The sequence below is a fragment of the Pholcus phalangioides genome, unplaced genomic scaffold (genome assembly GCF_987345545.1).
Source record: "Pholcus phalangioides strain wild (caught in Gottingen) unplaced genomic scaffold, Ppha-v1.0 ptg000003l_1, whole genome shotgun sequence".
Taxonomy (NCBI): domain Eukaryota; kingdom Metazoa; phylum Arthropoda; class Arachnida; order Araneae; family Pholcidae; genus Pholcus; species Pholcus phalangioides.
This window is the reverse complement of record NW_028301596.1, coordinates 46047689-46070805: the sequence shown is the minus strand read 5'-3', so window position 1 is coordinate 46070805 and position 23117 is coordinate 46047689. Positions and strand designations below refer to the sequence as shown.

Below are 23117 nucleotides of genomic sequence, written 5' to 3'. Positions count from 1 at the left end.
CTGTGGGCTCACCTTATCAACTCGTTAGTTTTCAGTCTGTTTTTGTTTTGAGACGATATGGCATTCCCATAAAAGAAGAAAAAAATCCGAGCTGTAATTCGATCTCCATGAGCAAATATTAGGTGCTCAAATGACATTTCGTAGTACTTAGTGCTATTGATATTTGATAGATGGCGTAACAAACGAGATCATAGAACAGGAGGGTACCAAACCTTTCAGGCATTGCGGGCCGAATTAAAAATTTCCAGGAAGCCCGTGGGGCCATCATTCATACCCTGGTAGTCCCCGTTATTAAACAGGCTCCCCCGAATTATTTAACACTTTTATTTACTCTGAAATTATTTCTTTCATTAAATCTTATAGTTTATTTTGAAATAAGTTTTTTCATCCCGATTTCCGATTTTTTAAATTAATTATTTCTTTTATTAATTCTGAAATTTGTCCCGATAATTGGGCAATTATTTTTTCTTTAATTGCAAATTTTCATAAACTATGAATTTTTTTTTCACCAATTCTTAGTTTTTTTTTCTCTCATGAATTATGACTTTTAAAAATTCTGAAATTATTCTCAATGATTGTGCAATTATATCTTTCATTAATTCCATAACTATTTTTTCATTAATTATGAATTTTCATCAATTATGAAATTATTATTTTTAAATAATTCTGAAACTATTTCTTTAATTAAGGTTTTTGTAAATTCTACAATTACTTATACCTTTGGGATGAAATACGAAATACCGTATATATCACGTGTTTCAAAAATTGTTTTGACTCCCGGTCCGCCGAATTTGTTACGACGGCTCTTTTAATGTATCAGATTCACATCATTAGTATTGACTCTGGAAAGTATCTCATTGTTCTAAATACAGCAGTACACATTTTCAGTCGCCAGGTCTCTTGAAGACAGGGCTGGACTTGGGCAGGTGCGAAGGGTGCGACCTCACCGGGCCGCAAAACGGGATAAAAATACTTTTCTTACATTTTCATTTGAACGTTCTTAACGTTAACAAAACAAATAGCTTAGAATTCTGTTCAAGACCCACGGACCTGCACAAGAGTGGGACTGACATTGATCCATGCTGGGACGATTCTTATCACTTTTTGTTTTTTCATACTATAAATACTGTTTTTTCATACACTGCGGGAAGGGGGGGGGAAGCTGCCAAAAATCCTGGCATACGCGCTCTGTTACAGGATGGGGGGGGGGGGCATGCCAACACTTATAAAATTCAAGCATCGAACCCTCTGGCCTAGGGCTTTCGCATCCCCCCTCCCCTCCCTCCCAAGCTAGGAGAATAGGTATGGATCTAGTGCCCTAGGTGCTGAACCAGAGGATGCTGAATTCTCAGTTTAAATTTATTCAAAATTACACATAGGGGGAAGGCATAATGCGTACTTACCGGGCTGAAAGAGTATCTAGTTGCGGCCCTGTTTAGATAATCAGTTCTCTATCTCTGATAGCCTCCTCCCCTAACCTTTAAGTACCGAAGGCCCACACTTGTAATTTTTTAGCTGAGCAGCGGGGGCACTATCGTTAAAATTTATTGTCGAATGGTTTTTTTTTCATGACCATGAAATAGTAATTTGATATTCATTCTCGGGCTCCCACGTAAACATGGCGTGCACCTGGACATTGGGAGATCGGGAAACCCCGTTTTAGAGGGCAGCAAAGCTGTTTTTGCACCGGGCCGCTAAATATTTAAGCCCGTTCCTGGTTGAAGACCCCCCCTGGAATAAAACATTTCAAACGGAATTCATATATTTCTAAATTTTAGTTTTTAACTGTTCCACAAAATATTTATTGCTTCAATTAAATAATAATGTTTTTCTTACAAGTAAGGAAGGATTTAGTCGATCAGGAAAACTGATTTCAACCCATTCCCGATCCCCTTTAGGAAAGAGACTATATAATCGCCAACTGGCTAAGATGAGACAGATCATAAATCCGTAATCATGAAGTTATCGACTCTTCATGGCGAGATTCTAAGAGAAAAATATGTGGTTAAAATATCTCTCGTTCGTTTCCAAAGTTAAAATTCGTTCATTTAAAAGAGAATTTAAAATGTCTATGTTTGATGGCCAATGTACAGAAGCGTATACACAAAATTTAAAAACACGATGAAGAAAAATCACTAAAATATTGGTTAAAATGAATTTCTCTATAACCAGTACGTTATCGATATTTATACACTAAAAGATACCGAATTTTCAGCTCTTTCATTAAAAGGGCCATTAAAAATTCCACAAAAACGGGGGATTTTATTGGTGGGATTCTTTTTAAATTTATTTTATCAATCCTTTGTCAGGAATCATGTTTTTACATTATGGTTTCGAGTGTTTTTTTCCTGTCTTTTTTCTATCTCCATCGCCGTCCTGACAAAAAAAGTGCTATTTCCTGGTGTGGAAATAATAGCGCCGCCCCCCCCTCCTCGGGGGGCAGTAGCATCTTAACGGGGGGGGGGGTGGGGTCATTAATGTTGACATTATTTCTTTCACGAATTCTGGAATGATTGCCTTCATCAATAAAGAGTTTTCATTAATTTTGAAATCATTTCTTTCATTTATCTTGGAAATTTTGCTTTCGTTGATTTTGGGATTTTTATTTCATAAATTTTTGAATTTTTACTTCAATTAATTTTGGGATTTTTATTAATTTTGGGATTTTTATTAATTTAGAATTTTCATTAATCCTAGAATTACTTTTCTCATCAATTTTCAACTATTTCTTTTATTATTTTCCAACTATTTTTCCATTAATTTTCAACTATTTTTCCATTAATTTTCAACTACTTTTTATTAATATATTTCCAACTATTTCTTTTATTAATTTTCAAATATTTCTTCCATCAGTTCTGATCTCTTGTAGGTTTTGAATTCTCGTTAGTTCCGAATTTTCAGTAGTTTCTGGAATTATTTTTTCGTTTATTTTGAATTTTAACCAATTCCGTAATTTGGTTAAAAATTTTCCAATTTTTATTAATTTTGGAATTACCTCTGTCATTAATTTCGAACTCCTTCTCTCATTAATCCTAATTATTACCAGTTCTAAATTTTCACTGATTTTGAATTTAACTTCTGGAATTTTTTTATATATTAATTTCAAATTTCCATCAAAAAAAAAAAAATTCAGAATTTTATTAATTTTTGTGTTAATCTAAAACTATACGTTCATAATTTTATAGGTATTTTTTTACCATTACTGTTTATTCTGTAATAAGTTGCATTGCAAAATGCATTTTTTTTATACCGATTTTCTTCCACCCCCAAATATATGAAATCGGCTCAAGGGACCTAGAAAAAAGGTTCGGTCCCGAACCACGAAATACGTCCCAGTTCGCGGGACGAATAGCTCAAGCTATTCGTAATCCATTTAGCTTCTCATAAGCATTTTTGAAGTGCAGTCATCTTGACATTTTTTGACATTATTGCAAAAAAAAGTATTATAAAACAGCGTTTCTCAACCTATGGTCCGCGAAGATGTTACAGGTGGTTCACACAGGTAGATTTAACATAATTTTTGATTTCAATTGAATGAAAACTTATTCAGTTCCCTGTAAAAACACATATTAGTAATATATTTATTCGTTGCAATAAAAAATTAGGACTTCACACTTATAGTGATGATATTTCATCCAGAAAAAAAAAATGCGGGAAAATATTGATCCTGAATATCCTGAATTTATAATTATAAATTAAATTTTTGATAAATTTTCAATTATTGCTAAAATTGCTGAAAGGCAAAAACAAATAAAGGGTCTGGAAATCGCCGTAAGGAAAAATTTACTTCAAGAAAAAAATTTGTGACCATTTTATCAAGGGGAAAAATACGAATAAAAAAATAATAAAAGGACAAATTGGGATCTTAAACACGAAAAAAATAAGGGATATTTCCAGTTTCCACCAGAAAAGTTGCCATAAGTCAGCAAAATCACAAATTATTGCTAAAACTGCTAAACAATCACCAATGGGTTGGTTGGGAATGAAAAGCTACTGGAAGTCGTAGTAAACTGAAATGTAATTTATGGAAAAAGCGTTGAAAACATGACAAATATGTGAGATGAATATTTTTAATCATATACAGTCAACGCTCGATATAACGACCCCCTCTTCGTACCATCGAAAACAGACGCTATACTGGGGAGGGGGTCGTTATATCGAAAAGAAAGCATATATGATAGTCGTTATATGAAAACTTTTGGAACTTATCCTACCGGTCGTTGTAATAGAATGGTCGCTATAACGTGGGGGTCGTTAATAACGAACGTCATCTGTATACCAAAATTTAATTTATAAGTTATGAAAACTATCTGCATTTATTATTAAACAGAAGATTATAAAGTCAAATCAGCTCTTTTCAATGAAAATGTCGGTTCGGCCAAAAATGTAGGAATGCACCGTAAGATGCGAGTCATATGATCACATCACTCATGCTCTTATGTGAGCGGTCCGTCGAACTGCTTCAGACATTTCACTGGTCCATGGGCTCAGAAAAGTTGAGAAACGCTGCCCTAAAAAATTGCGGCTCTGCTTGGCATGAAAAACTCGCCAAGCTTCCAACGGAAAAACCTTGACACAGTGAAAAAATCGCTAACAATGTAAGTGATCATTAAATGGGAATATGCATTTTTAAGAATGAAATCTTACAATAAAAATGTTTCGATTTATAAATTAGGCATAACGAACTTTTTTCTAATCATCACAGAGAATATGAACTGTATCGATAGAGTTATTGCTTCCACGACATTCACTGGTATGCACCGGTGCATGCATGCACACACACACAAAAAAGCAAAAGCATACATAGCATCTGATAATACTATATATTACCTTTCAAATACATAACACTATAAGAAATACTTTTCATACCTGAGTAAATTAGTCGAATTGATGAACATTCGTAATTATATCGGTATTATTTTGTGTATTATTAACCAATTGGTTAATTTTAAAGATAAGAATGGTTTTTTTTTTGGGAGAAAATTTTTAAATTAGAATGGAAGACTACATTTCTCTCTAAATATATATAAATAAATTGTAATATATTTTAAAAAATTTCTGCTTTTATTGCTTTTGTGCATTTTCTTTCTGTATTCTCCTATTTTTAAAAACGTATTGATGAGGTAAAATCTGAAAATGGTTAAATTAAGAACTTGATATTGTATGTGCAACAGCTATGTTAACTAACATACAGTGTAGAGTATATGATGAACTTCACTTTTTTTTTCTTATTGTTTGTTAATAAGTTCCCAAATTTATTTTATGAGTCATTTCAGAAATTTTACAATGAATATAGCTTTACTTTGCAACTATCAATTCAAGATAAGTAATTTAAATCAACTCCGAAATTGTTACATAAATTAAACTAGATAATTACATAAAATATAGACTTCATGTTGGAAATATTGCATAGAAAAGTGTAGAATTTTTGACAGTTTTCGCATTAATAAATTCAATGAAAAAAAAGACTTGTTGATGAAAAACTCTCATAAAATTAATATATCATGCAATATGTATGTATATAAGATCTTTTTCAATATGCCTGAAACGCATTGGCGCACGCAAGAAGAGATTATAGTGTTATTTTACGGGGAAAAACGCAACCTCCTCCCTTTCAGAAGAAAGAAAATTTGAATTCCCCCGCGAGAAAATCTTGCGTAAGCCTATGATGAAACATAGTTTAATTCTTCTTTTAATGAATATATAAAAATTATTTTTGAAATACCCATACTTTGCTGAAATATGAGAATACCTATATAAGAAATTTCATTTGATTATTTTTAAATTAAATAAAGTCACAAATAAATAGGTAATTAATTTGAGGGTGAGATAGAAAATTTATTATTCGAAAATAACGATAATTAAAAACTCGTATAAGCAGCAAATAAATAGAACAAGTTATTTGTAGAGTTAGCGATTTTGTAAAAAAGTAAAAATAAAAAACTACGTATTTATATATTAATATAAGAACACACTGTGGGGAATTTAATGTGGAATGCACACTCTTTTCCATTATGAAGTAAATCAAATTCTTTCATTATGTATACGTATTGCTTGCTAATTGATATCCATTATCTGATGTAAAATTCACGTAGAAATTAACATGATATCGTTTGCCTTATTTGTTATTTGGACAGGAACGGAGCAAGAAATTATTTTGTCACTTCTAAGATTAGTTAATGCTATTTCATAAATACAGAAAAATTATTCATGATTTTAGTAAATGATTAAAAATTATCTCAGGTATCAAATCACAATTAATAAATCTTTGATTACTGAGAATTCGAAATTTTCATTAATTAATACAGCATAATTCACCAAATGACTATAAATACTTTAGATTACAGTAACAATACACAATCTAATCAACTTTATGCTTTTTCCATAGATTATGAAGAGTATTGATTGTACTCTTAATTATAGAACTAATAATCGAAAATCACACATGTGTGCACCATGGATCCACCATTTGACTAATGTTCTTGATAAAATGACATGAACAGTAAATTTTAAGAAACGAGGCAATATTTTATCGAGAAAAAGATACGTGACCTGGTCTATACCATTCGTTGTATGTACATACATTTATATTATGTAATTATTCATATTATAAAAAAAAACAAAGATCACGAAACATGCTTAAAAATCACAACAGAAACCACACATATAGAGTCTATATATAAAAAAAAGAAACACAAATGCAAAGCAATGCCTCAGAAATGCTAAGCTCATTTCGACAACATTTTTTTTTTTTCTCTACAAAATCTAATGATCTCCATGAAATCTAAAATTACATGCATATGTGGTTGATTTTTTTTTCCTGCATATATATCATATAATATTACCATTATACTAACTAAAATAAATGTTTCTATTCTAGAAAAATCATTTTTTCCCCCAAACAACTGCATATCTATATTTGTAGTCCAGAATGGAAATATTTGTTCTTTTCATTGGCAGTTTACGTAATTGAATTTTAGTATGCTTAACATTTAAAACCTATGACTTTATTGCTTATTATCCTGAAAAACAATGTGAAGTATGTATTACAGCAAGTACTATATCTCACAATTTATGTTGGAATGTTATGTAATGTTTGATAATACCTGGTCGTAAACGTTAACTGTGATCAATTTTAAAAGAAAATTATGAAAATAAATTTAGAGAACAGTTTTTAGAAAAGAGATGATGAAGACACTTTTCTATATTGAGAGATAGATTCTTTTTCTCAGCCTCAAGATATCAAGGAAACAGATATTTTCTGGATATTATGCTGAGGTGAACTTGGAAAGAAAAGTCATCTAGTCTCCACCGGGACTCGAACTCAGTGCCTCACGCCACAGTGTGTGAAATAAGGAAGGCAGGGTCGTAGTGGTGTAGATGGTAGCGTGCTTGCCCGGTATGCAAGAGGGCCTGCGTTCGAGTCCTGGCGGAGACAAGATGAATTTTCTTTCCGAGTTCACCTCAACATTATATTCAAAAAATGTTTTCTTGACTTTTATATATTAGTTTTCACAAGGAATCACATGCGTTATTATTGGGCGGTCGATAGTATCCATCCTGTATAAAGTAATAATCAATATGAGTATAAAATTTTTCAATATTAATCTCAAAGAACTTAACTAAAGTGACCATATGACCCATATTTCTCAGGACAATTCCAGTATTTTTCCTGTGATTTTCACCCTCCCAAAGTTGTTTTTATGGAAATATTTTCTGGTGTTTCCCTTATTTTCAATGAAGTCAATTCCAATTTTTTTTTTTCTGAAATCAAGGATGAAAATTATTTTCCCTACTTATAAATTATCCATTTTTCTATTTTTAATTTTTTTTTTTGTATACATATGTGTTGTTGCACAAAAAAAAAAATCTATCTAATCTAATATTATGATAATTATGACAATAAATATCAGTATTCGTCTGGCATGTTTGCCATGATGAATGTTTCTTTTGTTTTGGTAGAGTGTATTTCAAAAAATCACAGTGATCCACAATTACACTTCGTTTCTCATCACTGGAATTTTTTCAGCGAATTTTAGGAATAAAAAAACTTTGCTTCACAGTTCGCATCTAGCTTCAATTTTGGTGACAACTGATGATTTTATCCAGAGTCACCCATACTGGTGGTCAGCTCAATTAATAAAATATAGTCAATTCTGTACAGTCAAGTCTCACTCCGATAACTCGAATATCTGTTTAAGTCCAAGTTTTCATTCAGCCCTAGAACTTTTTACGTATTTTTGTTGCTAAAATTTTCCCTTACCTTGAAGTTTGCTTACTTTAAGTCAGAGGTTTTTGGGAATGACAGAAATTTAAAAAAGAATTTAACGCTTCATTAACAATAGTATTTAGCATTTAGCAATAGAATTTAGCATTTAGCAATGGAATTTAGCATTTAGCAATAGAATTTAGCATTTAGCAATGGAATTTAGCATTTAGCAATAGAATTTAGCATTTAGCAATGGAATTTAGCATTTAGCAATAGAATTTAGCATTTAGCAATAGAATTTAGCATTTAGCAATGGAATTTAGCATTTAGCAATAGAATTTAGCATTTAGCAATGGAATTTAGCATTTAGCAATAGAATTTAGCATTTACAAATAGAAAGGATTTAGCAATAGAATTCATCATTTGGCAATAGAATTCAGCATTTAGCAATAGAATTTAGAGCCGCCTGACAGTCCAGTGGTTAGGGAGCTAGCTTATGACTGTACAGGTCTGGGTTCGAATTCCGGTTCGGGCATGGATGTTTACTAACATACTAACGAATTCCCTGGACCGATCGTAAAAAAAATAGAATTTAGATTTTAACAATAGCATTTAGCAGCAGAATTTAGAGGATTCATTTGCCTGCTTGCAAACAGAATGTGAATGACTTTCTCACGAAAGAAGAGAGAGAGAGAGGCAGTCAAAAATCATTGCATTTTTGGACAGAAAATAATCTTGTATACACTTCATTGTATACACACATTCGTTTCATTTATACGAGTATCATGTATGCGTCAGTTCCCATACATCTAGTTTACTTCTAAATATTCTCATTCAATAATCAAATTATGATTACACTAGAATAACTTATCTTTCCGAATTCGTCCAGCAGTTTGACATGTTTTACCAACACGATATTCGTAAATAGCGCTGTTATTTTAACAAATCTTTCTTTTCCTACTCTGATATCGGAATTCCCGATAAGTCGAAGTAACGATAACTCGAGGTTTTTTGTCGGCCGCTGCACTTTCAAGTTATCGAGACTTGACTGCATTTAGTGATTGATTGCCCAATAATAACGAATTTGATGCCGTGGATTTCTTGTGAGATTTGTTTTTTTTTAATACTAATTATGCTAAATTTGTTGAATCTTTAGGTACCAAAAATTTAATAGTTATTCTTATCATAAAACTTTTATTATGGGTTTTATAAATTGGTATACTGCCAGGAAAAGAAGTCATTTTTCTCGGACTACTTACGTGGCTAAAAATAAGGCCATCTTACATCTTACATCTTTTTAATTTCTCAGTAACATTTCACGAACAAAAACAAGGTACTATCAGTATAAAAATTCTTTCGATTTATATATATATATTTATATATATATATATTTGCTTGCTATTTATTATATATACATATATATTCTGTTTTTATGTACATAAGTGCATCTCACATTATCTCAACACACACACAACTCTCTCTCGGCATTAGTATCAAAGCACAGAGCGCGAAAATGTTATTCTATACATTCCCCTCTGTCACACTATAATGTATGTATGTATGTATATAATATATATGTATTATTTATATATATTTATATGAATACACTGTCCTGTGTTGATTGTGCAATTACATAAAATTTGTGGCGGGAAAAATATAGATTCCTATACAAGAGATGACTTCATCGTGTTTTCATGTATATTCTACATTATGTACAGGAGAAGAGGAAACAGAACATTTTTTCCCATTCTTGGGGCACACTGTGTGATGGTGTACACCGAAAACAAAATCTAAAAGTGAAAGCACTTTTTTTTTTTTTTTAACGATTTCGTGCTTTCATTTAATGGACATTTGTTTTTGTTAATCATATCCGAGTCTATTTTAATGACTACGCAACTATAAAATATGCTTTTTTCATAATACTTCTTCTGTAATATCAATTACAATCAGTAAATTTACAATGTTAATTGTTACTAATTTTTTTTTTTTTTTTACTTTATTGATGTAACTATTTTTTTTCTTCTTAATTTAAATTTTGTTACGCCCTCTATACGAGCTAAAAAAAGTTAGTTTCTGTTTAATTTAGTATTCTAAAATTTATTAGTTGCTTCTTTTTTTTCATTTGATATAAATTGATGGGATTTTTTTTCTTTCTTTTTTGAATGTTATACATGTTATACGAAGTTCAATGATTGGATGTTGGCCGAGCTTTTTTCCTTCCATGTGTTGACATAATGATCTCTCTTTCATGATCTTGATGGTGATGTCTCAAAAAAAAAAAAAAAAAGGCAAAGCTTTCCCGTTGAAAAAAAGTTCTGCCCGAATCACAGAATCAGTTGAAGCAAAATTGGGTGAATGAACAAATTAACCGTGATGCAAATTTTGTTTTTCTTCTCGATGGAGGATTCGTTATGGTGTCTGGAGATTCAGAGGAGAGGATTGGGGATTCGATTCTGCGAGTACACAACTGCCGCTTGACCCTACCTATTGGGAGAGGATTGTCCTCGTCTTATGTATGGCCAACACAATCGGAGACTCGGCAAGACCTAAGGCTGACGCATCGATTGCGTGTGTTCGGAACGGAACATGCAGATTCCCACAGGATATACGTCTGCACGGAACAAGAGCACCTTTTGTTTTATCATTTGAAGATTTAAGTGATCCTCCACGGTGAAAGATTCACACTGTTCAGTGATTTATTCTCGAAATGTTCATCCATGAGTTTTTATGTTCAATTTGTTAATTTCCTAGAGGTCCATTGGCTTTTTTTTTTTTTTCACGCTTCTGTTCGTCATTGAAAGTTGAAGCCAGGTAAATTTATTAAACCGGGAACTAGAGGCACTATATGTCAGGGGCGCAGGAGTCCATTGTCCTCTGGAGCACCGCTGGTCGACTGGTAGAACGTCTCGGACCTGTGGAGGAATCCGGTCTCGGACTTTTCCATGTCCATTTGATTGAAGCAACTCTCGGATTTTGGCCTGGGCATCGCGTGGCGGAGAGTCTTGGACACGGTTAAGGCCAACGAGTGTTTCTTGAACTTCTTGTTGAGGAACCTCGCCGGGACCTCGGCCTCTTCGCTGCTCTCTTCCTCGGGGCTCCGGGTCGACAGCAGCAAGGCATTGACGGCGTTCAAGTCGTGCTGCAGGTCCTCCCTCTGGCTGACGAGGCTCGGGTTCTTGCCGATTTTGTTGAGGCGTTCGGCGGCGATCGATTCCATTGTCCGCCTCATGAGTGGGTACATGTCGAGGACGGCGGTGAAATGTTCCACGGATAGCGAAAATAGGTTGCAGTACGTTTCCGCCCTCACACTGGCCACTCTCTTGGCGTTCGTTAGAAGGCATATTTCTGCGGAACAAATAAAGTAATTAGTATTAATTTAGGACAATCCTTTGAACCCCCTCCCCCCTCCAAAAAAAAATAATTCTATAGTGATACTTCTAGATCACCATGGATCACCAAGTCAATCGTGGCATGGTGATTCTGATAATAATAATAATAATAATAATGATTTTGTATTGATGTGACCCACCTCCGAAATAGGACCCGTCTGATAAACTGGTTGCGACGTCGCCGTTGCTCATGACGATGTCGACGATGCCCTCCTGGATGAAGTACATCTTGGTGCCGATGGTTCCTTCCTTGATGATGATGTCACCAGGTTGGAAAACTTCGTACTTGAGCTTCGTGACGACGTCGTTCACGAAGTTCTGGTCCGCGTTTGCGAAAAACGGCACCGATGCCACCAGGGCTCGGCAATTGTAGTTTATCACGTCCTAAGTAAGGAAAAAAAAGATTAGAGAAATGAAGCTTAGAAAAAGACATTTCGTTGATGGCTATCAATATTTTCAAGTCAAATCAGTTTCAGTTATTATTCACTGAATATTAACGTATTAGCGTACATTACCAGGAGAAAAACAACAAAAAAAATCATTATATGGGGGGTACGATGGTAAAGATTTTTTATCGTTATATCGGGGTCCGACTATATTCATAACACATACTCTAGACTCATTCCGAATTTTTTTTCATATTTATCAAATTCACCAATTTTTATTAGGGTGTTATGCAGAATCACAGATAAAGGCGATAAATTTCAAGTGTTTATCGAATTCGCCAATGACACTTGGTTATTATGCATAATCACCGGTAAAAGTGATAATATTTTTCAATATTTATCAAATTTACAAAAGGCGCTTGGACATTATACATATTCGCCGGTTTAAGCGATAAATTTATCAAACTTACCGAGGCGATTGGTAAGCATGCATAATAACCGATTTATCAAACTTACCGTTACGTATACATGCTTATTCCTGTCCCCAAATAAGTAAGGATGGGGGAAAAACACGCCACGAAAACATTGAAATGACACAAAATGGAGTTCTCTTGCATTGGGCTCTTCAAACATAAAGTCGAATATTATGGTAAGATATAGTGAAATTAGGAGAAGTGACGGGTATGAAAGAAGAAGGTTAGATCGACGTATCTTTGCCTTTTTTTTTTTGCTCATGGCCCCTATTTGGACCACACTTTTTTCCTGCGCCCCCCCCCCCGAATCGAAACCACTTTTACTTACTGAAATAATTTTTTTGAATACAGTAAACAAAAATTTCATATACATAGGTGATATCTGAACCTCGGTGCCAGAAACCACTGAGCTTCCTTTTTCTAGTTTTCATGTTAACCTTATCAAGACTGTCTTCAGAGCACCATGGGCTTCAGGTAAAGTGATGTTCTGAAGACTCCGTACTTAGAGCAGAGCTGGAAGCAACAGCCCACGCATTCACGTACTCTGGAAAATCGTACTACCAGATATCATCATGCCTATTCCTATGGACATTATATCATCGAGATAGCTCTGGTTCTGATGAATTCTTTAAAGTAAATTCACAGTTATTCCCAATATATTTCTCTTAAAAAGCATAATATTTCAACATCTGTACTTTTTTTTTTTGAGGTGGAACTTCTTTAGCGACACAGGAGTAAAATTTTGTGAGGGGAAAGAAAAGCCGTCGCAGAGAGAATGGAACGCTTTCTTTTTCCTCAAAGCTGGTTCCGTAGAATGATTGTGAGATGAAGTTCCGTGAAGCAGGTGGATTGTGGTGGTGGTTGGAGGATGTCAATAGAGATTTGACTGTGTAAGAAAATAAAGTTGGGGGGGGGGATTGGTTTGGACGCTTTGTGTCGGACAAAGACAGTTTATCATCTGTCCCCCCGTGACGCCACTGGAATCGTAGAACGCCTCCTGTAGTATGAAGGGCGATGGCACAGTTTGAAAGAAAAGAAAATTGAGTTAGCGTGGAGTGGGAAGAAGTGTGTGTGTGTTCTCACACTATTCCTGCTGCCTAGAGGGTTGAACAACCTAGAAGTTTCGCTTCTATCGCGCGAGATTCTCACGCAGATATTTTTTTTATGTATCTGTGTGGCTGTCCCAAGATACCCCAGTACCAGGAAGGGTGCGGCCCCTCTGGTTAAAAGGTATCTAGTTTACCGTAGGGGGAAAGTATTCCATAAAAGGTAATTCATATAAAGGTACTTCATAAAAGAGTACTTTATAATACACTTACTTCCCGGAGCCTCTCGGAGAGTTCGTTAAGGATTTCCTCCTCGTCGAAAAACTTGCCCTGATACCTGTGTTCGAAGTACGTCGTGATTCGATGCCTCAGCTGCCTGGGCAGCTTTCTATACGCCATGTACTCCTCCACTTGCTTTAACTGCGTATTCAAATATACATACACATTTATTTTCACTTATGGTTGTATATAGAGAACAAAATTTCATTCAAATATAAAACTATTGATGATTTTTTTAACTTATTTGTTGGGAAACCAAAATTTTCGGAACTGCGTAATCATGTAAATACAGTACATTAATGAGGATAAGAGAAATACAGTGAAACCTGTGTGTAACGATAAACCTGCCTATAACGATATTTTCTTTGGTCTCGGTGGAATTCTCTCTCCTATTCAATAGGAAATAGCGCAAATGCTCAAACTGTCTACAAGGATAACTTGTCTATAGCAATATTTTATCGAGGTCCCTACTGTTATCGTTTTGGACAGGTTTTATTGCGTGAAGTTGGTTCTCTTTTATCCCTAAAAGTGCACCCATCATCTATAGATGACGAGCGTAGTAAGCCTGCTAAATCATCCTCTGCTGATTTCAAATATTTTTTTTAAAGTGAAATTCTTAGAATGACCTATAGATTGCGTATTAATACAGTAAAACCTCGATAAGTCGTCACCTCAAGTTATCGAAAAATTATGACGGCTTAAGCAGAGTGACGACTTAGGCGGAGTTCCGTCAGATTTAATGTGCGATGTTATGAAAATCGTATAAATTTAAAGTAATATGACATTTATTAAAGTATGAATCAAAATAACAATATTAATAAAATTTATACACTGCTGGCCACCGTAAATGCAACACCCTGAAGGAAGCATGCAAATAATATGAAATTTACAACATGCATTAGCGGAGGTGAGATATGCAAATGATTAGAATTTCAGCGCAGACGCACATCACGCGCGCCTGTGGCGCCACTTCAAAGCGCTATTTAAGGCTTGGAGATTTCGACGATTTGAAGTACGGCAATTGTGTTTTTCTTGTGGTTTTTTCAAAAAAAACGATCAATTATGCCTCGTAGAAAACAGCGATCATCTTTTGATCAAGTATCCGAGTTCGGCAGAGGAAGGATAGTGGCCTACCGAGATTGTGGATTATCTTTCAGGGAAATCGGTAGTCGTGTTGGACGAAACCAAACAACTGTAATGCGGATATGTGATCGTTGGATGCAGGAGGGTACGACGGACCGACGTGTTCGATCGCATCCACCTCAGTGCACCACTTCACGTGATGACAGGCGTATTGTGCGTATGACAGTGACGGATCGCTCAGCCACATCACGAACCATAGCACAGCACATTCAGTCTGTACCGCATCATCCAGTGTCTGCGCGTACCATTCGACGCCGTTTACAGCACAGTGGTCTGTCCGCAAGACGTCCATTGCTTCGTCTACCCTTGACGCAGAACCACGGACGTCTCCGCCGCCAATGGTGCGATGAAAGAAGGATGTGGACGGCACAATGGAATGAAATTGTCTTTACTGATGAGTCACGCTTCTGTCTGCAACACCACGATGGTCGGATTCGAGTCTGGAGACACCGTGGTGAGAGGATGCTGAACAGCTGCGTTATGCACCGCCACACTGGTCCTGCACCGGGTATTATGGTATGGGGCGGTATTGGATATCACTCTCGCACTCCTCTAGTACGCATTGCCGGTACTTTAAAAAGCCAGCGCTACATCTCCGAGGTGTTGGAGCCAGTTGTCCTTCCTTACCTTCAGGGCTTGCCCACAGCCATATTTCAACAGGATAATGCGTGACCACACGTGGCACGCATTGTCCAAAGGTTCTTCGTCAATCGCCAGATTGAATTGCTTCACTGGCCAGCTCGCTCTCCGGATATTTCGCCGATAGAAAACATGTGGTCCATGGTTGCTCAACGATTGACCCAGATTACATCCCCAGCTGCCACACCAGATCAACTTTGGCAACGCGTGGAAGCTGCTTGGTCTGCTGTACCCCAAGAACACATCCAAAGTCTCTTTGAATCAATGCCGAGGCGTGTGGCAGCGGTGATCTCCAACAATGGCGGCTACTCTGGCTACTGATTTTGGCAGGAACCACACTTCACAGAAGTCTATAAATTTAATCATTTGATGCTTGGTCAACATGTTATCTACAAAATAAATATTGTTGCGATATCTCTTGTCTTTCTTGGTGTTGCAATTTGGGTGGCCAGCAGTGTATATTGCAAAAGAAAAAATAATAGCAATTATTTATCTTTTTTATCTCTTATTACTTAAATTACTGTGGTAAAATGTACTGTACACTTTGATTTATACTAGTAATTTTTAGCTTAGACTAACAGAGCAACTGTTAGAATAGGTAGCTTTTCTTCATAACAGAACTCTCTATTGCACATTAATTTTACATATACATCAAATTAGTAGGGGTGGTAAGTCAATGGGAAGAATTTAGTACGAAGCTGTCCTCTGTTTTGCACGACGTCATACCCTTTGTTCGAAAAAAGCGTGTTTGTACATCACACCCTCTATGGTTCACGGATAGCGTGCGGAACCTTTATCTTGAAAAGAAAAGAGCATTCAGAGAGTATAAAAGTGGACGAGGTGACCTATCATTGTTTACTGATAAAAGAAGACTGTTGAAGAAAGCGATAAGGGATAGTAAAAAGCAAGTTGAATCTAGGTTGGCAGATAACATTGGCTCTGACCCAAAATCATTTTTTCGATACGTCAATAATGGATGTAAGGGGACAGTTGGTCCCCTCTCGATAGGAGGCTCTAGGTTAGAGAGCAATGTAGGCATGCGTAGTGCTTTCAATGACTTTTTCGCGTCGGTTTTCAATGGAGATAATGATATTCGGGTGTTACATGGGGTAATAAAACCCTCAACGATATTCAAGTAGAAGACGTGGAGGTCCTAAATCTTCCAAGAAATGTATGTGCAAGCAAAGCACCAGAACCAGATGATATCTATCCCAGGGTCCTCAGGGAATGTGCTAATGAATTGTTGGGGCCAGTCGCAGAGATATACAGGAGTGCTGTTGTTGAGGGTATTGTCCCAAGGGATTGGAAACTTGCTAACGTTGTTCCGATATTTAAGAAGGGTAGTAGAGAAGCGGTGTCCAATTCAGTTTGACGAGCTCCCTCTCGAAAATTTTGGAAATTATCATCAAAAGGCAGTTTGTGAAGTGGATAGACGAGAATAATGTATTGTCGGATAATCAGCATGGGTTCAGGAAGGGGAAGTCATGTGTAACTAACCTCCTTTGCTTCTATGATTACGTGACTAAGGCTTTGGGTAAGAGCAAAAATGTCGACGTTGTTTACCTTGATTTCCAGAAGGCATTCGATCGGGTCCAACATGGCAAACTCTTGAAGCGTTTACACGAGATTGGAATAGGGGGCAACTTGCTGAATTGGATAGAATCGTGGTTAAGAGATAGGTCGCAACGAGTTATGGTGAACGGGGAATTCTCTGGTTGGACAGACGTCACAAGTGGAGTTCCTCAGGGAAGTGTCCTTGGCCCCATACTTTTTTCACTTTTTATCGACAAACTCGATCAGGGTATCGATGGAATTACTAGCAAATTCGCAGATGATGTGAAGCTAATGGGGGTAATCGGAAATGAAAGCGATAGGGAGTTGCTCCAGACCAACTTAAACAAGATTGCAGCATGGGCAAATGAATGGAGCATGACGTTTAGCGTAGATAAGTGCATGGTCGCTCATTTTGGTTCGAACAACCCACGGTTCTCTTACGAGTTGAATGGTGTCACTATCCCGGATGCAACTAGAGTCACCGATTTGGGAATTCTCATTGACGAGCGACTTAAGTTTTCTGAACATTGTTCAGCGGTTGTCAAAAAATCGAATAGAATGCTTGGTCTCATTTTCAAAAAGGTCTCTTCGCGTTCTCCTAAAGTCATTCTTCCTCTTTTTCGAGGCTTAGTTCGTCCTGGACTGGAGTATGCTGTAAGGTTTTGGAGACCATACCTACAGAGGGACATAGACTTGGTTGAAGGGGTGCAGAGAAGAGCTACGCGTGTCCTTATTGGCACACAGGGCTTGAGTTATGAAGAAAGACTTCATTTTTTGAATATGTTTACACTGGATGAACGCAGGTGTCGAGGAGATATGATCGAAGTGTTCAAAATTTTCAATGGGATGGATAGGATGGACCATGAACTTTTAGTACACCGCCAATCGACTGCTTTTACAAGGGGACACCAGTATCGATTGGTGAGGGACAATGCAAGGTTATGGTGTCGCAGGGAATTTTTCTCCAATAGGGTTGTTAATAAATGGAATAGCTTACCCCCGGAGGTAGTAAATTGTAACACAATTGACACGTTTAAAAAGAAATACGATAAACATGTTGGGGTAAATCGAGAAGCTATCCATTCTTAGAATAAGACAACCATAAGTATTCTTTATGGGCATTGTATAATATTTTATCATGTGTATATATTGTTTGTAATTTGTGTTAATTGCATTTTTAATTGGGTTGCTGTATTTTTGAAACATATGACAACCATATTTTTATGGGCATCTTTTTATCAGCCACCTCGTTGGGCATTTTGCCTGTTGTGGCGTTGTATTTGTATTTGTATTTGTATTTGTATTTAATTTTAGTGTTTGAATTCTTCATCAGTAGTTCATGATGCAACTACAAAGTAATCTCGAACACTTTTGACTTGGTGGAGGGGCCCTGGGCAGGAAAAAGTAAACAGAAGACCTCGACTTCGGAAAGAATGTCTAATTTTCTTCAACAATTTTGTTTAAATTTCAAGCCCTAAATTAGTAGAATCCATGCTTTCTATCAATATTTATTATCCGTGCCACACACACACACACTGCACTTTGACTTTAACTTGATTAATTTGATTCTTCGATTTACATAATTTTTGATTTTCTTGCACTATATGTAATCTTTGACGTTATAAATAAATTTTGGTTTTGCCGGATATGACCTGGGGGGCCGAAGTGCTTACGTTGCTTCTTGCGACAGAGCCTGGGTGTCTCGCGGTTTGTCCAGTTTCTCCAATGGAGCCCATGCAGAAATGAGATCTAGCTTGAACAGTCCCCAACGTTCCAAAAACCTTAGTGGACAAATTAACTTCCCCAGCGTAACTTTCGTTACTTAAACTGTTCCACCTGGGTATATAGGATTTTATGGTGACTTTTAAGCATATGGGGATGCTGTTAACAAGCTCTTTTTTTAATGGGAGCCATAAAAATAGTTTGTTCCTCTTTCTCAAACTTTTTCATAGTGACGACTTAACCGAAATTAGTGACGAGTAAACGAGGGTTTAATAACATTGTGGTCTATGAGAGCTGGAAGGGTCTGAAGAAAAATGACGACTTAACCGGAGTGACGACTTAACGAGGGGTTTTACTGTATATATATTCTAGTTTATTTTTATTTTTTTTATTATTTCTTTAATCTCTGACCAGTTTGCTTGCACTGTATGAGATGGGTGCATATGGGTTGGTGTAGTGGTGGAATGGTGGTTTGCAATCAGTAGTGTGTCGGTGACGGGATTCGAACCCAGTTTTTTGTGTTTGTATTATCTATTACATCATTTGTATGTTGTATCATTTTTCGATGCATTTGCAGTCTGGGTTTGGTCGCCATCTATTTTTCACAGAAAATTTTTTTTTCGCTCCCGCGCAGAGAGAGAGAGAGAGAGAGAGAGAGAGAGCATTTCTCTCTCCAGTAGTAGCTTAATGATTAAACTGTAATTTAATTATAGACATCAGTAATTATCATCACCTTCTCCCTATACTGTCTTCTAGATGAATCGAGGGACTGGATGAGATTGGTTGTATGGCCCAGGAACAGTGCGTAGCAGGTGGCGCCACTGATCATGCTGAGCAACGTGAGCCACATGTCCGTCAGGCTTTGAGGTGGGAATCGACCATAACCGATGCAAAGCATGTGCGACATAGCTTTGAATAAGGCCCAAGAGTACTGTTCGAGCCAGAAGGCATGCTAAATGGAAAATGATAATAATCACACACATTATTATTATTCATATAATGTTATGAAGAATACCACACACACAAGTATTTAAGAGGAAAGATATTCAATTTTTAAAAAACAACAACATTATTTTGAATTATTTTACAATTAGAAAAAGTTAGTTTAAGATTTGTATAACTTTAGTTTCCAGTTTCTTGAAAAGTTACTCAAATGAAAATAAATTTATAGAAAATATTGCAGAGAAAATTATTCTCAACATTAATAGTGATAAAACCTTAACTTGAAGGTTTTTAAAAAGAAAACACTTGAAAAAATTTAGTGGTACAGATAATTTACTACCAAGGACAATTTTCTTTTAGAAGTATAAAATTTATTTCAATGGTAAACAAAAAATTCTTTTGAAATTCAATTTGAAAAATTAGGAAAAATCCAGAATTTCAAATGAAAAACATTTTAAAATTAATTTTAAATTTAATCCTTTATATCCTGAAGGTACTTTAAAGTACCAGGTTAGATAATTTGTTTTGAATTAATTGTTTCGAAAACATTGTTTTTGTTGTTTTTTTTTTGTCTTTAATTAGAACTAAAATGACATACCAAGTAATTTACATGATAACTATTTATTATTATCATTACATTTATACTTTTATTTTAATTTATTATAATTTTCTTCTTATTCAAAAAAAAAATAATTCAGTTGAAATATTTAATTAGAGTTCAACTAAAAATATATATATAATTTAAATTCAATTTTGTAAATTTCGTTAAAAATGTTTCTGAAAGTATTTCAAAATTTCAAATTTAGTTAAAAAACTAATTGAAAGTTTCTTTAAAAAAAATTAATTGAAATCATTTCAAAATTTAGTTCAGGAAAACCATTCAAAAACTAATTTATGTGAAATAAATTATAAAAATTTATTTAAGACAACCATAAGTATTCTTTATGGGCATTGTATCATATTTTATCATGTGTATATATTGTTTATAACTTGTGTTAATTGCATTTTTAATTGGGTTGCTGTATTTTTGAAACATATGACATCCATATTTTTATGGGCATCTTTTTATCAGCCACCTCGTTGGGCATTTTGCCTGTTGTGACGTTGTATTTGTATTTGTATTAGGTATCAATTTGAGGAAATATATCTGATTTTAGTAGTGGTGGAATTTTTACGTTTCTGAGCCGGAACTTCTACGGCCCAGAAAAGAACATTTCACTACTACTGATTTTTGATGTGGCATTTTTTTTATTTCACAAATACTAACATGCAACACGCAAAATATATAATAAACAAAATACAGTCGATCCCGCTTATAACGTTCCTACATATAACGTTTTAAGTGGGTTTAAGTTAACGCTTGGTACGACTTACTTTCACGGTCTCAACTCCAAGTAATTCTCATTAAGATTTCCCGTTTAAAGCATTTTCCAGCTTACAACGTCTTTTTTGTGACGGCTTCTTTGAAAAACGTTATAAACGCGATCCACTGTAACACACACACATAATACTCGTAATACAAACAAACACTTCGTAGCCTCAAGGGACTGGAAGTCCTTTAAGCACGGTCCTATTTGCTGGTGACGTTTAAGCTGGGAAATTTGAGAAATAATTTGAAGAATTCATGTAATTAATTTTTCCAACGTTTTTATCAACTTGAAAAATGCTGATGAGGACATCGAAAACAGAAAAAAAACAAAAACCCACCGCTGAATCAAGAGAGAAATAGATTAAATATTTGACATCTAATGCCATAAACTTTCCAGCGCGTGCGGTTTTTCCTTCCCATCTAATTACACTAACATAAAAGATGGCTTTTTCATACAAATATCAGAAAAGAAAAAAAAAATTAACGTAAAAAATGTGAAAAAAACAGCCAATTTTATTTTCATAAACATTTTTTTAAAGCCATCAGAGACGAGTCCCGGCCAAAAAAAAAAAAAAATGCTATCTACCGAAAGCTACACTTCAACATTTGAAAGAAAATGTTTTGACGGTTTTAAGGTTTTTTTCCCCCCAGAATATTTTTCCATTCCACCAATGTCAGATTCTTTCCACACGTTAACAAGGAAACATAAACCAACGGGAAAAATATATTTCATTTTTTTCTTCGTAGGCGTTTCTATAGAAAAAAGGAAATTCGACCTTTTTTTCTTTTATCTTCTTCACTTTTCGTTTTCATTTTTCTCGTTTGGTGTTGCGTTAATTTGTTTACGAATCCGGCTGAGCCGTGAGAAACTGAGATTAAGCATCCAAAGAAGAATAATAGTAAAGAAACGACACTAAAGCACACACACAGCCACGGAGTTTTTTTTTGTTTTGAGTAATGATCTTCTCTTGCATCATCATCTATTTCTTTTACCAGAGAGAGAGAGAGAGAGAAGAAATGAGCCAAGAGAGCATTTCTTCCACCGAACGAGAAAATGGAGATCATACGGTGACCATGCGTCCCCTTATTTCCGGGACAGTCCCGTTTTTTTTTTTCTTTCTGTTTTTCTGGAAAAGTGTCTACGTCCAATATTTTTCGTAATATACGCATTTCAAATCGGGTGATTCTTTTTGAAAAACCCAGTAGATTTGTACATTAAAATCCTGGTAGTTATGCAGTTCATGAGTATGAATGTGCATGAATACTTATGCACTTCTGTATACGGATATAAAATGGCCTGTTTATTTATTTATTATTATTTCTTTTACGGATTATTTATTTCTCTAAGTTCTGAAATTATTTCTTTCATTAGATCTGAAATTTTTTCTCTTATTTATTCTCATGTTATTTCTTTCATTAAATTATTTTAATTTATTCTGAAAACAGTTTTTTTGCATTAATTTTTTTTTTTTTTTTTTTTCAGAAATTTCGAAATCACTTATTCGATTAATTCTAAAATTATTTCCTCCATTGGTCCCGAAATTTGTCTCATCAATTTTGAAATTGATTGAGGCAGGCCATCTGTGTCTCTTTGGGCCGTCCCACCCGGGGGCCATTTCCTGAAGTTAAGAGAGGCTACTAATGCCTCTACTTCAGCGCCTACTTCACGCCGCAGTGCGTGAGGTTGGGGGGGGGGAGCGGAGTCATGTGTCTCCGGTGGTGTGGATGGTGGCATGCTTGCCCGGTGTGCAGGGGGGCCTGGGTTCGAGTCCCGGAGGAGACGTGGTGACTTTTCTTTCCGAGCTCGCCTCAGCATAGTGTCCGGAAAGTGACTGTTTCCTCGATGTCTCGGGCTGGGAGGGGGGCCATCTGTGTCTCTCTGAACCGTCCCGCCCGGGGACCGTTTCCTGAGGTTAAGAGAGGCTACTTCAGCGCCTCACGCCGCAGTGCGTGAGATTGGGGAGGC

General features: G+C 35.6%; 1 protein-coding gene across 1 annotated transcript in view; it reads right to left on the bottom strand.

Annotated features, from left to right (window-relative positions):
• Positions 1-10477: 10477 nt before the first annotated feature.
• Positions 10478-23117, bottom strand: part of LOC149088694 (potassium/sodium hyperpolarization-activated cyclic nucleotide-gated channel 3-like) — a 116222-nt gene continuing 103582 nt past the window's right edge. Inside the window, exons 7-10 of the mRNA XM_089248993.1 lie at positions 19574-19792; positions 13777-13923; positions 11739-11982; positions 10478-11554 (exon numbers count right to left, since the gene is read on the bottom strand). Of these exons, the coding sequence (XP_089105119.1) occupies positions 11058-11554; positions 11739-11982; positions 13777-13923; positions 19574-19792 (1107 nt within the window). The 3' untranslated portion in view covers positions 10478-11057. The remainder of the gene's footprint in view (positions 11555-11738; positions 11983-13776; positions 13924-19573; positions 19793-23117) is intronic.